At 39.9% G+C, this 14,369-nt stretch overlaps 3 protein-coding genes across 4 annotated transcripts; 1 reads left to right on the top strand and 2 right to left on the bottom strand.

Annotated features, from left to right (window-relative positions):
* Positions 1-1,205: 1,205 nt before the first annotated feature.
* LOC141836963 (UDP-N-acetylmuramoyl-L-alanyl-D-glutamate--2,6-diaminopimelate ligase MurE homolog, chloroplastic) lies at positions 1,206-5,370 on the bottom strand. 2 transcript variants are annotated; one of them, XR_012602520.1, is made up of 5 exons: positions 3,498-5,370; positions 3,002-3,118; positions 2,697-2,861; positions 1,707-1,852; positions 1,206-1,493 (listed from the first exon to the last, which is right to left on the bottom strand). XR_012602520.1 is itself a non-coding variant. In XM_074724451.1 (5 exons), exons 1-5 carry the CDS (start codon positions 5,368-5,370, stop codon positions 1,475-1,477), a joined length of 2,331 nt encoding a protein of 776 aa, XP_074580552.1. In that variant the 3' UTR covers positions 1,206-1,474. The 2 variants fall into 2 exon arrangements, 1 of the variants encoding a protein (XP_074580552.1); XM_074724451.1 differs by having other exon boundaries at positions 2,686-2,861.
* A 451-nt stretch (positions 5,371-5,821) lies between these two features.
* LOC141836964 (putative glucuronosyltransferase Os03g0107900) lies at positions 5,822-7,717 on the top strand. The gene is given in 4 exon segments (XM_074724452.1): positions 5,822-6,072; positions 6,074-6,485; positions 6,613-6,857; positions 6,936-7,717. Coding segments are annotated over 4 exon segments (1,392 nt in total). The 3' UTR covers positions 7,420-7,717.
* A 2,057-nt stretch (positions 7,718-9,774) lies between these two features.
* Positions 9,775-14,223, bottom strand: LOC141836965 (transcription factor-like protein DPB). The gene is made up of 9 exons (XM_074724453.1): positions 13,923-14,223; positions 13,424-13,503; positions 13,139-13,182; positions 12,364-12,426; positions 12,111-12,257; positions 11,925-11,993; positions 11,159-11,257; positions 10,528-10,598; positions 9,775-10,309 (listed from the first exon to the last, which is right to left on the bottom strand). Exons 1-9 carry the CDS (start codon positions 14,168-14,170, stop codon positions 10,075-10,077), a joined length of 1,056 nt encoding a protein of 351 aa, XP_074580554.1. The 5' UTR covers positions 14,171-14,223; the 3' UTR covers positions 9,775-10,074.
* Between the last annotated feature and the right edge of the window lie 146 nt (positions 14,224-14,369).

The raw sequence follows: 14,369 nt of genomic DNA, 5'->3' as shown, positions 1-14,369 counted from the left end.
ATGTCATTTTTTTGTTGTGTAATTGTTAAACTTTCTCTATTAATTATATTTTAGATAAGTCCTATTAGTACCTAATGTTGTTAATTTCACTAATAATTTTTCACTCTCTAATCAAGAAATGGCATGTAATGTATTTGCAAAATAATATATATATATATTGGTCCAATTTATTTATTTTTTCCAAAATTTAGCCCCAATACTGTTTTTCCTTTATCAGTTTTAAATTTAATTTTGATTTATAAAATTAGATCAAAATTAAACTACATTTTAATATATTAAATGTAAAATTATTAGTGTTATCATTTTGTACCGGCAGGTTCAATATCAGAATGTTTATCTGTTCCACAGATTCCCTTTGACTTTTCGATAGTTGACGGACGAGCATGCGTTGACCTCCAAAGCGCATGACTTAGACTCGTTGCTATTTTTGAAAATAGAAAGAAAATAATTGAATTTCCTTAGTATTTTTTTATTTCTCTCAATCTCAATCTTCTTCCCAACTCAATCTTCATCATCGATGGATTGATATGATAGTTTGTTAATCCTAGCAATCCACGATTTTAATAAAGTATAAGACAAATTGATTGAGCGTCATTGATTCTATAATTAATTTGAACTGGTAGTCTTATAGCATCTGCCAACTGATTTTTAATAGTTTGACTAATTACCAATTTGTAATTTTCTACTCGAAACAAACTTTATGATAAAGGTGACAATGAAATTTAGAACAACTTCCCGTAGTCTATTGATCTTTGATATGCATGTAATCACTATCAAGCTACCGAATATGTTTTTTCTTCCATTCAATTGTATAAATATGATGTATTTAGTTGTCTTGACAATTTATTATTAATTTTATTGAAATTTTGTTTAACCAAAAATAATTGAATGACAAATATTTTTCAACCGAACAACTTGCGTTGCTCGTTCAAAGTATGGGCAAGTTGAATGGAGCAAGAACACGTAGAATAAATAAGCAACAACCATTTTGGGATAGATTTATAGGTGACAGAATAGCTATTGTTATGGATTAACTACATAAATGTAGTCGAAATTAACACATTGAACCAATTCGAAATATACAATAGCCATAAGTAAAGCAACTAGTAGTTCCATTCCAACTGACCAGACAAATCTTAAAATAATAGGATGCACATTCTTCAGGTTTGTTTAGGTTGGAAGAAATCTCATAGTTTTAAATAATATGTACAAAGAAACTAACTTCAAGCCAAAAGATATCCGATACCAAATGCTTAAACATGTATTTAATCCTTAAAAAAACAATCTTATAGGAAATGTAGGAACTATTTCAGATTCACCTCATTCTACAGTTCCTAGCTTTAATGTGATGAACGCACCTGATGATCTGATCTTCTTGATGGACAAAAGTGTTCTTTCACAACATGCTTTAACTGTCATAATAATCGCAAATTAGCAGCTTTTTCAATTGTACAGCTAGTTCACCAGCAAACCTTCAGTGACTCTCCGGTAATCTGTGGTAAGCAACAACAAATCGAGACAAATAAGAAAGAGTGTAGGTGATAAAATTGCTTCGTGTAGCTATTTGGAGATGCAAGCTAGCAAATATTTTGGAGATGCATGCTTTTATACAATCTACTTCAGGTCAAAGGAAATGACACTTTCCACTTCTGAAATGCAAATGCAATGCCAAACCCGGCCTTAGTGGAAAGATCTTCTGTTCTTACCTCCATGGGAATTCACTAGTGTCTATTCCAGCTTGGTGCAGCTCATCAACATACTGCAATGCTTCTCTGCAATCTTCCCTATCATCTAAAAATTCCTTCTTGTCGCCTTCGATTTGATATGTCTCATGGCCTTTCCCAGCGACAACCTGAATCGACTAGCATCCTCAAGGATGTGGTGTGTGCAAAATGACAAAGAAAGATAACTAAACGAAATAAAAAGTAAACAGAGAACAGGACATATATATTTAGATCTATCTAGATGATGCCAAATAGTTAGGACTAACAAAGTTTGATTGTAGTAATGATAAAATGATGGTAGTTTACTTTACCTCATTTAAATAGTAATTTAGCAGAAGTATTAATATATATTTATACTTCTCAAACTTATACACAGATGTACGTACCAATCTTCATTACTGCATTTCATCACAGATTATTTTAAAGATATATCAAAAGCAATATATATATATATATATATATATATATATATATGAAAAAGCAACTGTTATAATAATTTAAAATGGTTTAATAAGTGAGTGAAACTCTAGTTGGAGTCAGAACTGAATATTACGATTACTGATGATAACTCTAATGGAAGAACCATATAACTGGCCCAAACAAATGTAACATAGCCTGATGTGATTGTTTTGGTACTAATCAGATTCCTAACACATTGACTAAATAAAATTTTATTGCACAAAATACTGAACTAGACCCTTTCAAGTTTTCAGGAAAGGCAGGTATTGAATTGGCATTAAAAGAAGCACACTAGTAGCAGTTTGTCACTGTATTCTTCTTCATTTGTTAACATTACTTGGCACCCAATCCAGCCAGGCAATTTAGCATCATGAGCCATGGTAGATGAAGCAAATTATTATTTACCACCTACCACTTAAGCAATATAGAAAAAATACAAAAAAAAAAAAACAAGAAACAAAATGTAAGTAGTGAATACGTAAAAGGACCACTGTGAACTTACAACTACATCACCTTCCTCGCCCATTGCTACAGCGCAGCGCACAGCAACTCTTCTGATGTCATGTAAGAAAAGCCTATGGCCATTTGATAAGGGTGGATAGTAATCATTTTCACCATATTTCAAATAATCTTGCATAGTCCACCCAACACCAGCCAACATGTCATCCAAGATGTCCACTAGATAAATGGGAGAAAAAATCATCTCAGTATTACAGGAAAGTGGCCCAAACCATAATTCAAAGAGCTTCAATGACAAAGGGTATAAACAAGGTTGACAGAAAGAACACCATAAGCTTAGACTGAGGTAGAGGACACACATGGATCTTCATTTCTCGGATTGTCAGATGTCAACATAACCACATCACTTTTGTCAGTCGCGATCTTTGTCATCAGAGGTCTCTTGCCTCTCTCTAGCTCACCTTCACATCCAATGACTGCATAAAGAACATCTGCGGTGAGAAAGGTTTCTGCTACCAAAGGATATATTCATCTATTTAGAATAGTAAATTTAGTAAGCCAGATTGGTAGTCTATCCAATCTTGATTCTGTGCTAAGAAGATCACTCTAGCTATTGCGACCTACAATAGAAACTAGACTACTTTCAAAAGGTCAATGAATTTCATGCTGTAAACTTCACTTAGCTGGCAAAGCATTAAAAACAAGGTATTAAGTAATAGCTCAGGCAGTATGATGTGTAAACTTCAAGGAAATTATGGTCAAAATAAAAATAAAATCTGGTTGAATGAGAACTGAAGATAAAAGAGAATAAGAAGCAAAAGATATTTATGTACATGGAAAAGGAAAATAGCATACCAGTGATAATTCTACGAGGACCAAGCTCTCTAACAGCATCCAAAAGTCTGGACAGAGCCTCAGGTGTCTTTGCATGGTCTACAACTACCCCAAATGCTTGCTCCTCGTCTATAAGCTCACACCTACCAGGAACTGCATCAACTTCCTCGATTCCCCTCACAATGTCCTCCAATGGTGCTCCTACAGCTATTCCAACTGAAACTGCTGCAAGAATGTTATAGATGTTGTGCCTCCCCAGTAACCCAGAAGAGATCTCCAAAATTCCATTGGGTGTTTGCACCAGCACCTGCGTCTCAAACAATGAAAGCTCAAACTTTAAAGTGTGAACATCAGCATTCTTATTCTCCAATGAGTAAGTCACAAAAGGAACTTCTGGATTCCCCTGTGCAACAAAATAAGGAGCATTTGGATCATCGATGTTCACAATTTTCCGATGCCTCTCAGGGTCAACCATCATTGCAAACAATTTTCCTTGAGCATTCCTATACTCTTCCTCGTTCCCAACAAATTCAGGGTGTTCACTTGTCAAATTTGTAAAGACTGCAATATCAAAGTCAATCTCATCATACCTTTTATCAGCCAAACCGTCAGCGGAAACCTCCATAACAACTGCCTCAGTCCCGTTGTGCACCATCTTTGCCATCATTTTCTGTGTCACTACCGCATCAGTTATTGCATTAGGATCATCCAATCTGTTCTCACCATGAACATAACACCCAAGTGTGCCTAACATCCCCATCCTCAATCCCATAGCATCATACATTGCCTTAACCAAGTGAGAGGTGGTGGCTTTACCGTGTGTTCCTGCGACCCCAATGACAGACATGCTATTCGAAGGGTGCCTGTAAAATGAGGCAGCAAGGATGCGAAGCACTGTGCTGGTGTCCTCCACGATGACCAGAGCTTTACATCCTAAGGTCTCTTCAATGTTTATCTGCTTATCAGCAACCAATGCCACTGCTCCTCGTTTATCAGCCTCAGTGAGGTAGTCATGCCCGTCCATCTTGGAACTATTGCAGCAGACGAAGAGATCGCCCACAGTAACTTCCTTTGGATCGTGTTGTATTCCAGAGATTGAGATCTCCAAATCACCATAGACGGAAACCGGCACTACTGGGCTCTCATCCAGGAGCTCCGCGAGGGTCATCTTGAACTTGGGTTCTAAAATTCGGGCAGGAGATCTCCCGAAGGCATCCACATCAAGATCAAACAAGGACTCCGAGGCTGCCCCATTGGATCCCGGCTCAGTAACCTCACCATCGCGATTATCGAAAGGGTTTTCCTCATCGGATTGATCGTCGTCGTCGTCCGAGATGACAGTGAGGCCTTGGAGCTCTTGGATCTCCTCAAGGTCGACGACCTCCTCGGGAGTAAGCTCTTCGATGCCCGCAAGAACCTCATCCGAAGGCGGCGGCGACTGATTTTTCGAGGGATTCGGCGGCAAAAGTCCCTGCTTCACGAATTCCTGGCGCTTGAGGGCGATGGCTCGATCAATATCGCCAAAGAGATCGTCTCCGGAGGAAGAGGAGTCTCCGGGAAGAAGGGGCGGGTCCTCCACGTCGGCAAGCGCCTGGAGAAAAACTGGCAGGTCCTTCTTAAACTGCTCGTCCTGGCGGCGCTGGGCGCGGGAGACCTGACGCTCGAACTGGCTGAAACGGGAGACCCCGTGGGAGGAGTCTTCGGGTACCTCCGGGGGGTCGCTGTCGGAGGGCGAAGGATTGAACTGGTCAGCACTGCGGGCGGCAGCGATAGGGGGGAAAGCGCGGAAGGAGCGGCGGCGGAGGAAGGAGAGGAGGGGGAGCGAGGGTTTGGAGGAGGCCGAGGAAGAGGGGAAGGAGGAGAAGAGTGGAACGGCTGGGAAGAGCAAAGCCATGGCCGAAAGGAAAAATCGAGAGATAGCGAGATGGGTTTAAGAAGGAAAAAAGTCCGAGTCCCGGTTCAAGTCAAACGGACTCTAATATTCCAAATAATGACAAAAAAAATTACAAAATAAAATATTGAGAATTTTTAATGTTTTTTTAAATAGATATTCCTCACTGTTGCTAATCCCGTGCTAAACCAAGTGCAAACCAATTACATCGAACAGGTAGTTAGATCCGTTATGGATTTAGGCCTTTTAATCTAGATTTAGCTAATAGTTAAATCTTTGAATCTAGTTAACTAGATTTAGCCATAATTAAAAAGTGACAGGATACAGATTCGAGTTCGACAGCCACAAAATGACAACACAGCCCTCTCCGTCGAAGCACTAAAATCCAATCTTCTTCATAAATTTTTTCCCATCCCTTTCCTTCGATCCCACTCCACCTTCGAATCCTCATGCCATGCCGGAGCTCAAGCCAATCTCTCGCTCCGCCTCCTCGCGCCACATGAAGCTGCTCTCCCGGCGAGCTCATCCTGGGCGCCACCAGCTTGAGTACCAAAAATGGCTTCTTTGGACGGTTCTCACTGTTTTCCTATTCGTGACCACCACGACCACTACGACCACCACCTCCTCCTCCTCCTCCTCCTCCTCCTCCTCCGCTGCTGCCGATGCATCCGCCTCGCTCCAGCCGCTGCCGCTCAGAACCACCCTCTCTCAATAATGCGCCTCGAGCACTCGGCGAAGCCCCCCGAATTTCATCCTTTTCGCCTTCCCTTAAGATTTACGTGTACGAGCTGCCGCCGAGCTTTAACCGTGACTGGTTGACGTCCAACGCGAGGTGCGGCAGCCACCTGTTCGCGGCGGAGGTAGCGGTGCACGAGGGGCTGGTGGATTTCGCCGGCCGGGTGTTGGATCCAAACGACGCCGACCTCTTCTTCGTCCCCGTGTACGTCTCCTGCAATTTCAGCACCCCCACCGGCCTCCCTTCTCTCCACCACGCTCGTCCGCTTCTCGCCTCCGCCGTCCGCTTCCTCTCAACCGAGTTCCCCTTCTGGAACCGCTCCCGCGGCCGTGACCACTTCTTCGTCGCCTCTCATGACTTCGGCGCCTGCTTCCACGCCATGGTGATTCCACTGACCATCTCCTCCCTGATCTACATCTGCTATTCAAAATTGATAATTTTACCGTGAAAACCATCAAATTTCGATTTTTTTTTTGACTGGAAAATGAAGAAAATCAAAATGGGCGCAGGAAGATGCGGCAATTGCGGATGGAATACCGGATTTCATGCAGGAATCGATCATCCTGCAAACCTTCGGCGTGAGTTCGCCGCACCCTTGCCAGCGAGCCGAGCACGTTTTGATTCCGCCATACATCAAGCCGGATATCGAAGAGCAGTGGCCGGCGCCGGAGAAGATGAAGCGCGACATCTTCGCGTTCTTCCGCGGTAAGATGGAAGTCCACCCTAAGAACATCAGCGGCCGCTTCTACAGCAAGTAAGCCTCCCGAAGACAGGATTGGGACGGGGTTTGGTTGGGTGATTTCATCGAACATGTTGCCGGTTACTTGTGCAGGAGAGTGCGGACGGAGATATGGAGGCGGTACGCCGGGAATCGGAAGTTTTACCTGCGGCGAAAGCGGTTCGACGGATACCGATCGGAGATGGCGCGATCTGTGTTCTGCCTGTGCCCGCTGGGGTGGGCGCCTTGGAGCCCACGGCTGGTGGAGGCGGTGGCGCTCGGTTGCGTGCCGGTTGTCATCGCAGACGGCATTCGGCTGCCGTTCCCGGAGGCGGTGCGGTGGACGGAGATCTCGCTGTCGCTGGCGGAGGCCGACGTAGGGAGGCTGGAGGAGCTGCTGAACCACGTGGCGGCCACCAACCTGTCGACGATCCAGCGCAACCTGTGGGACCCGGCCCTACGGCGAGCTCTGCTGTTCCACCATCCGATGGCGGATGGCGATGCGACATGGCATGCGCTGCGGGCGCTCGAGGGGAAGCTCGACCGCTCGTGGCGGCGGCAGCGGCAGGCGGTGTCGCTTCCGCAATCAACAAGGTAGGTGCTAGAGATGGAGATGACCCGCGGTGGAAAACAATTGCCCGTTACACTATTGCTTAGGTGTCAACTCGTGATTCGAGGAAAAGTGGATCCCATTACGATACGACGTTCATAATTCCAGCTGACGTGGAGTTGGTCCTTAAAGGAAAGAAAAGGAATTCGATTAAAAATTAATTTTCGACCCAGATACACATATGACTCGCTCCAGGCTTAGAATATAGTATATATATGTGTGTGTGCGACGAATGGTTAATTATTTTCATTTTATTTGTTAAAAAAATGCCAATTGATGGCGTATTAACTTAACATTGGCTGTGTAGTAGGAACATTAGTTATTAATGCAAATAAAAGCTTAATAAGGCTTGTGCATTAGACAGTTATGAAACTTCAAATTATTAATGAAAGTATTAATTTCACGATGATCCTTCCTTCCTACCGATATCTTATTCAGTAAACTGATAGTATTTGATATTCTCGATCAAAGAATTCGTTTGGCGACTTGTTCTTCCTCCTTCATGTGGCATGTGGTGGTGTCGGCTGGAATGTCAAATCAATCTACATCGATCTTCGTATTGAGCTGAGGTTTGGCCGAGATTCATCAGGCTTTGAATTTATTTCTTGCTTTCTTCTTTAATTTCGTCCATTTCATAGTTCATCAGTCTGGAGTCATGCCACGTCATTAAAATGGGAATCAAACAAACAAAGATATGTTTTCTGTGGATGCGCATGAGCACGTGGGATTGGGAACGCGTATTCCGAGCTGGCGTAAGTGGGACGACAAGAGCACGCGCCGCGTCGATGTGGCATTGGCTGCGCACGGCTCCATCCACGTGAACCAGAACCCACTTCACGTGCTGGACAACTCCCCACCGCCAACCGCCCACAGACTAGTCATCGATCATCATTACTGCGCTAGTTGCAACATAAGAAAAAAATATTATTATTAATGATTAAAATCAGATAGTCGCTTTCGCTGATTCTTCTATTAATATTATTTGTATCTTGTCTCCAAACTAGAGAGAGAGAGAGAGGGCAGGGGAATCCTTTCTTTTCACACCTTGTACAAAGCCCATGCTGTTTTTGCTCTCGTAGCCATGGATGATGCCAAGCCAGCTGAAGATGGTCTCAAATGGCTGCATTTGCACCTGCACCTAGAGAGAATGGATGAACAAGCTTGAGATAAATTATCCTATTCGTACTTTAGGTGCAGTAGCTGATGCAACTGTTTGTATTCCATCTCTTGTTTTACTTTTCTTTTATTTTCTTTTTTCTTTGTAGATTTGCATACTTTCATTAGCGTAAATTCCTAACGTTATTAAAAAGTTTTTTTTCCTCCTCCTTCTCCTTCTCCTTCCCTCTCTCTCTCTCTCTCTCTCTCTCTCTCTCTCTCTCTCTCTCTCTCTCTCTCTCTCTCATGGTTGCATTTGCGATCTCTGTGCCATGTTTCGTGTAGTCCCGCATTCATTGATGAGAGAATTCCAACCTTTTGCAGCATGAGAGAGAACTCAGAACTCGAGAGTTCTAGGATTTGCATATTGATGTTGTTGAATTATAGTGTTACCTTTTTAAGTTTAGATAGATGTTTTTGGTTTCACTTCTTGCTTGCCGCAGTTTGTTTGTTAGGTGGAAAATGTTTTTAAAAATTAATCTAGAACAAAGAAAAACCATTAAAACATTTTAATAACTTTAATTTTTAAAGTATTTCATTTTTGCATTGTATTTTTATTTTTTTGAACCTATATAGTTTAAATATAAATAAAATAACTTTGATTGCATTGCACATCTAATAACAAGCATTGTAAGGATGTACTTAAAAAATTAAATTCTAAAATAAGACAATATTTTATTTTATTTTGTGTTTATAATTATGTTGATGAAATATATAATACAATCACCAAATAATCACGTTATATTGCATTAGAAAACAAAGGAGGAAAAGAAACATAATTCTTTCAAATATATCTACATATGAAAAATATTTTTTTAAATTTAAACTTATTTGATAAGAGATCTTGATAAGGAATAAACCAATTTGACAAGAAAACTAAAAAAGTGAATAGGTTTTTAAAATGCATTGAATAATTGAATAAGCATTTATCATTTTGCCCTTCTAAACTTATGCTCAGATTAATATTCTAAATTATACAAGATAAAATAAAAATTATTAAATAAACCATGAAGCAAACTCGCACACATGTAAATACATTTTTTTAATGGACTAATTAGATAAGCTATTGAGTTCGTATGAAAAAGAAAAATACAAATAACATCGAATTTTTAAGATCTTTTTTAATCATATCCAATTTTCTTAATACAAATCTACACAATTAAATGGCTTCCTTCCAGTGCATACAAATCGTCAAGGTAATTGAGTACCAGAACTACTTCCTATATAACTCAAGGAAACTATTGCAAGAAGGGAGAAACTTTACGAATACATTACAATAACATGGGAAGATGGAAATACCTGAGAACCACAAGTGCAGGTGTTGAACCCTAAGGGGCCATCCCGACTTGTTAAAAAGATTAAGTTAGCAAACAAACCCAATTAGCTTCCCCAGCTTATCGACTTATTTATATTTACTTCGTGAAGAAAATGACAATCGATAACAAGCAAGCATTGAGGCAACAATGAGAAGGCTGTAAACTTTTGAGATTAATGTTCATTCTTCACACGCGATTTTAGAATTCCGGGTTTAGGAGGAGAAGCTAACACTCTGGCCATAGAATTAGCCCTAGAAGATGGTGATGTCTGCTTCTGACTCGCACCCATCATGCTCGAGCCATCACCTCCATCAGAGCAAGGTGCTAGAGAACCATCATTTTTTTCTCGCGTGCACAATCCCATTGCTCTAACCACGTAGGAATCATCGTGTAGCTCAAACGGGGTACTGCAGTTTAAAGTTACAGCAAAATCAGTGAACGAGATAATAGTTGATGTGTGAATGATCTAACGGGTTAAGGAGAACATTGGAGCGAGAGCTGCTCCGAACCATTTGATAATAATCGTCATTAATATTGCATTTTCTACTTAAGAACATCAAGAATATAAAAATGAAAAGTCAGTTTTTGATGAGAAAGCAGCTCATAAGATAATATATAACATTACCTGTTGAAGTCAAAATGTACAAGTTGCATATCTTCTGAAATTTCTACCTCGACCGTAGCATGTGGGCGTGTCTGTTAATCATCATTTAAAAGGAAATATTAGATTATCATGTGCCTAAATTGCATTAGCAATTCCAAGAATCTTTATACATTGGCGGATATTGTCTCTAGCGAAAAGAAGAAGCATGCATGATCTTACGATACATCCTCCAGATGTTTTAACATTTATGTTCCATAAACCACAAAAGATCACAAATGTGGTGTATTCTAGAAATGCTACAAAATATCCATAAGAATTCAAATGACAATTAAGCCTTAATATTTGATGACTAACAAATTAGAAGGATATATACATGCGTGAAACCTGACGAATTCATATCAGCATCTTGAGGAAACCAAGTTGCTTTGCTTGCATCTATTATATGTCAATGAACTGTAGTAGACTAGTATTTGTTCTCAAACATAAGCATCTCAAATCCACACTTCGATAATGAGCAATTGCCATTTAAACATTTACTCAAAAACAACTGGCCACTTACTTTGTCGTTACCAACAAAATCCTGAAATGTAACTGCAATAGCCATTAAAAAAATTCAAACGCAGATGCACAAAAGAAGAATGCAACATGGTACCTGAACCAAGATAAATGGTAAAGCAACACCACCAGATGGAAGATTTCCTGATCCATATAACTTGTCATTTCTTTGAACCAAGTTTTGGAGACCTACATACTGTAAAAAAAAAATGGAGAAATTGAATCATTACTAAGCACAAGAGATAACCAAGTTACTAAGCACAATCCATAACCAAGTTATGGATTGTTCTGAATTCATCTTTAGAGAATGGGTAACTATTGTTTCACCATAAGAGAGCATAATTCAAATTATCTTCTCACTATCGTTAAATCATGAAATAAGCTAGAGAACAAACTCCAGACATTTTTAAAGCTAAAATAAATAAATAACAAGCATAACGTATTCACAGTGGAGATTTGGTTGGCATTGAGACATTTCAGATGGTTTTTAATATATGGTCTACTAAAATGACATGGTGATGATATCCCTTACCGCATAGGAACACTTTCAATTATTATTTGAGAATGGTAGATTTTATACAGTTTGTTTAGCCTTGTTAGCCTCTGGTATTGCTAATTATAGATGACTTAAAAAATTTTGAATTGTGTGGACTCCTCATAGTAATCAAATACTTGGTAAATGGAACTGAACACTATAAAAGAAATTAATAGAGATAACAGGCGTGGCATGAGTAATATGTTTCTTCCACTGAACAATAGAGGTGGTAATATAACTACCATATCAGATATATACAATTTCTTCAAACTAGAAAAGATGTCTTATTGGGAATCAATAAAGATATTTGGCACTCAAACTGTCATACTTGATCATGCAACTCTTGCAAATATGCAGTTTTCTTATCAATTCTGCTCCTCAATCCAATTCGCTCTGCCTGTAACAGAATATGGAATTACAAATCAGTATTTTAAGCCATATTACAAGGCTATCCATGCTGAAAAGCTCAATAACATGATGCAAACAGTAGATTGAAGTATAAACAAGAGCAAACCTTTAATTCTTCGATATCATTTAGACTAGTTCGAGGTAAACCTTTCCAATGTATCTCCTTTTTATCTTTAGAGATAATATCCATAGCCATGAGAACATTTAGTGCATCATATACCCTTCGCCGTATGTTCTTCTCATCATATTGTTGCTGCTTCAGTAATAGATATTAGATAATGCATTTCCAAAGATCAAGCTATTCAAACAAAGTAAACAATGCATAAAATCTTAAATAGCTCAGACACTTTGTCAAGTACCTGATCTTGAGATCCTGGATTATTTTGGGGATTTGTAAATTCAGTGACAAGTTCATCTGCAACCTGAAATGAATTTAAGGAAAAGATGAGGCTTCGAGAAGCAAAGTCAAGCAAATACACCTCAAAGAAATAAAGCACTATAAATAGAGCTAGGATTTCATAACATCAAATAACTTATGATACTCAAATTCTTCAGCTAGCCACTCTGTACCTATGTTGAACATCCAACACTCCATGTTAGACATTAATACCCTCATCATTCATTTCTAAAAAAATTTAGAAGCAACTGTGTAGAGCATGGAAGTGATTAAAAACACAACAAAAAGATTGTCATGTAATCAGATTCTAGGATCATTGAATGTATATGAGTTGGCAACACAGGCAGTAGCGAAAACAACTAAACCACACCAACCTGTTGTACCCAGAAAATGGCGCCAAAGGATTTTTTTGAGACATCCTTCTTGGGCAAAGCAGCTAAAACCAAACCTAAATTCTTTAAGCAGTAAGAGTTCAGTTGGCAAATTTACAACATGATTCATGGAGCCCAAAATCCAGCCCCAAACATTATAGCCCTCACTTGCGTAAGAATCTAGAATACTTAAATGTATGAGATGAGCATTACTAGTATCTGTTAACTGATAGGTACATTTATATAGTTTGGTGTCTTCAAGAAGAAAAGATCTAATGAAAGACAAATAATGCAAATTTTAATAATAATATATTATTAATATTGCAAACAGAAGCAAAACAGGTAATTCACCAAGATAAAGCTAACCTCATTATAAGTGGTTCGCCCCTTGCTTTCGACTTTCTCACAAACTGAGCATATAGGCATGACAAAAGAAACAAAGAATAAGTGTGAATAATATTTAAAAATCGAATAGTAAACCCAACAGTATCAGTGAAAACATACTGCTTTCAATTTTCATAACATCCAATATAGAAAACATCAGAGCTAAGCTGGTCAAAACTTCTAATTGCTGCCTTTTCTTGATAACATGAATCTTGTAGAATGTGTGGATTGTAGAAAAATAAACATTGTCACTAGGTATGCAATTACCTTTCATACTGAATTGTCGAAGACCCCTGCCACTTTTATCACCTGAAACAGCCCGAGAACTCCTTTTTTTCTTTTTACCACTGCAAAATACACGCTTGGTCAATCTTAATAAAATTTCCTCTGCATGATGAATTTTGATCTACTAATATTAAATAGAATACGGATTCACAAAAACCACAGCGCAATATAATTTCCGATTAGAACTATTCAGCAGTAACTAAGTAAATGGAGAATTTTTAATTTTTTGCAATGTGGGTGTGAGGAGTTATGTCATTTCAACAAATTAAGGAGAATAATCGTATATGGAATTTCATTAATGATGCATTCTTCTAAATTCTCATTTGTTCCCAACAAAACAGAAACCACATCATGCCCAATTATTCACACCCACTAGCACCAATTTTTTTTCGTGCTCTGTCACTGCAAATTACTTTTTTGGATTACCAAATTGTTAACGGTTTCAAACAATTCACCTAAAAACACCCAACAAACCCCTCACCTCACGGCTCCTTCGGGCGTCCCCTCGTCGTCCCCGTGGATATCGAGGTGGTTCAGCCTGACCAAGGTATTCTCGCTGGCGGGAGTCGTTGCCACTATTTCACTCCTGCTGGAGGGCGAGCCGGCACTGCCACTAGTGGAGGCCGACTGGCAGCTAGAAAAGGCTGGCGTGCCGAGGGAGAAGAGGCCGCCACCGCCGCGAACGTGGGGCTTGGGGAAGCTAGTGGTGCTATTGCTTCCCTCGTCCATCTCCTCGACCGCCGAACGAGAACAAGATCGCGCGAGCGGATCGAGTGAGAGGTAGCAAACCCTAATGCAGAAGGAGCAAGGAGAAAGAGGGAAGCGAAAGAGGCGTGTTTGTCTCCTTGGTCGTGGGCGGGTCGAAGGTTGCTTACGAAAAAGCTGTGGGACAACGCTCATACGTGGCAAATTTTAAGTGGGTAAAAGA

The sequence above is a fragment of the Curcuma longa genome, chromosome 11 (genome assembly GCF_044706935.1).
Source record: "Curcuma longa cultivar G26 ecotype Majalengka, Jawa Barat chromosome 11, ITB_CL_G26_1.1, whole genome shotgun sequence".
NCBI lineage: Eukaryota > Viridiplantae > Streptophyta > Magnoliopsida > Zingiberales > Zingiberaceae > Curcuma > Curcuma longa.
Note: the sequence above shows the minus strand (reverse complement) of the source record. Positions and strands in the feature narration are given on the sequence as shown.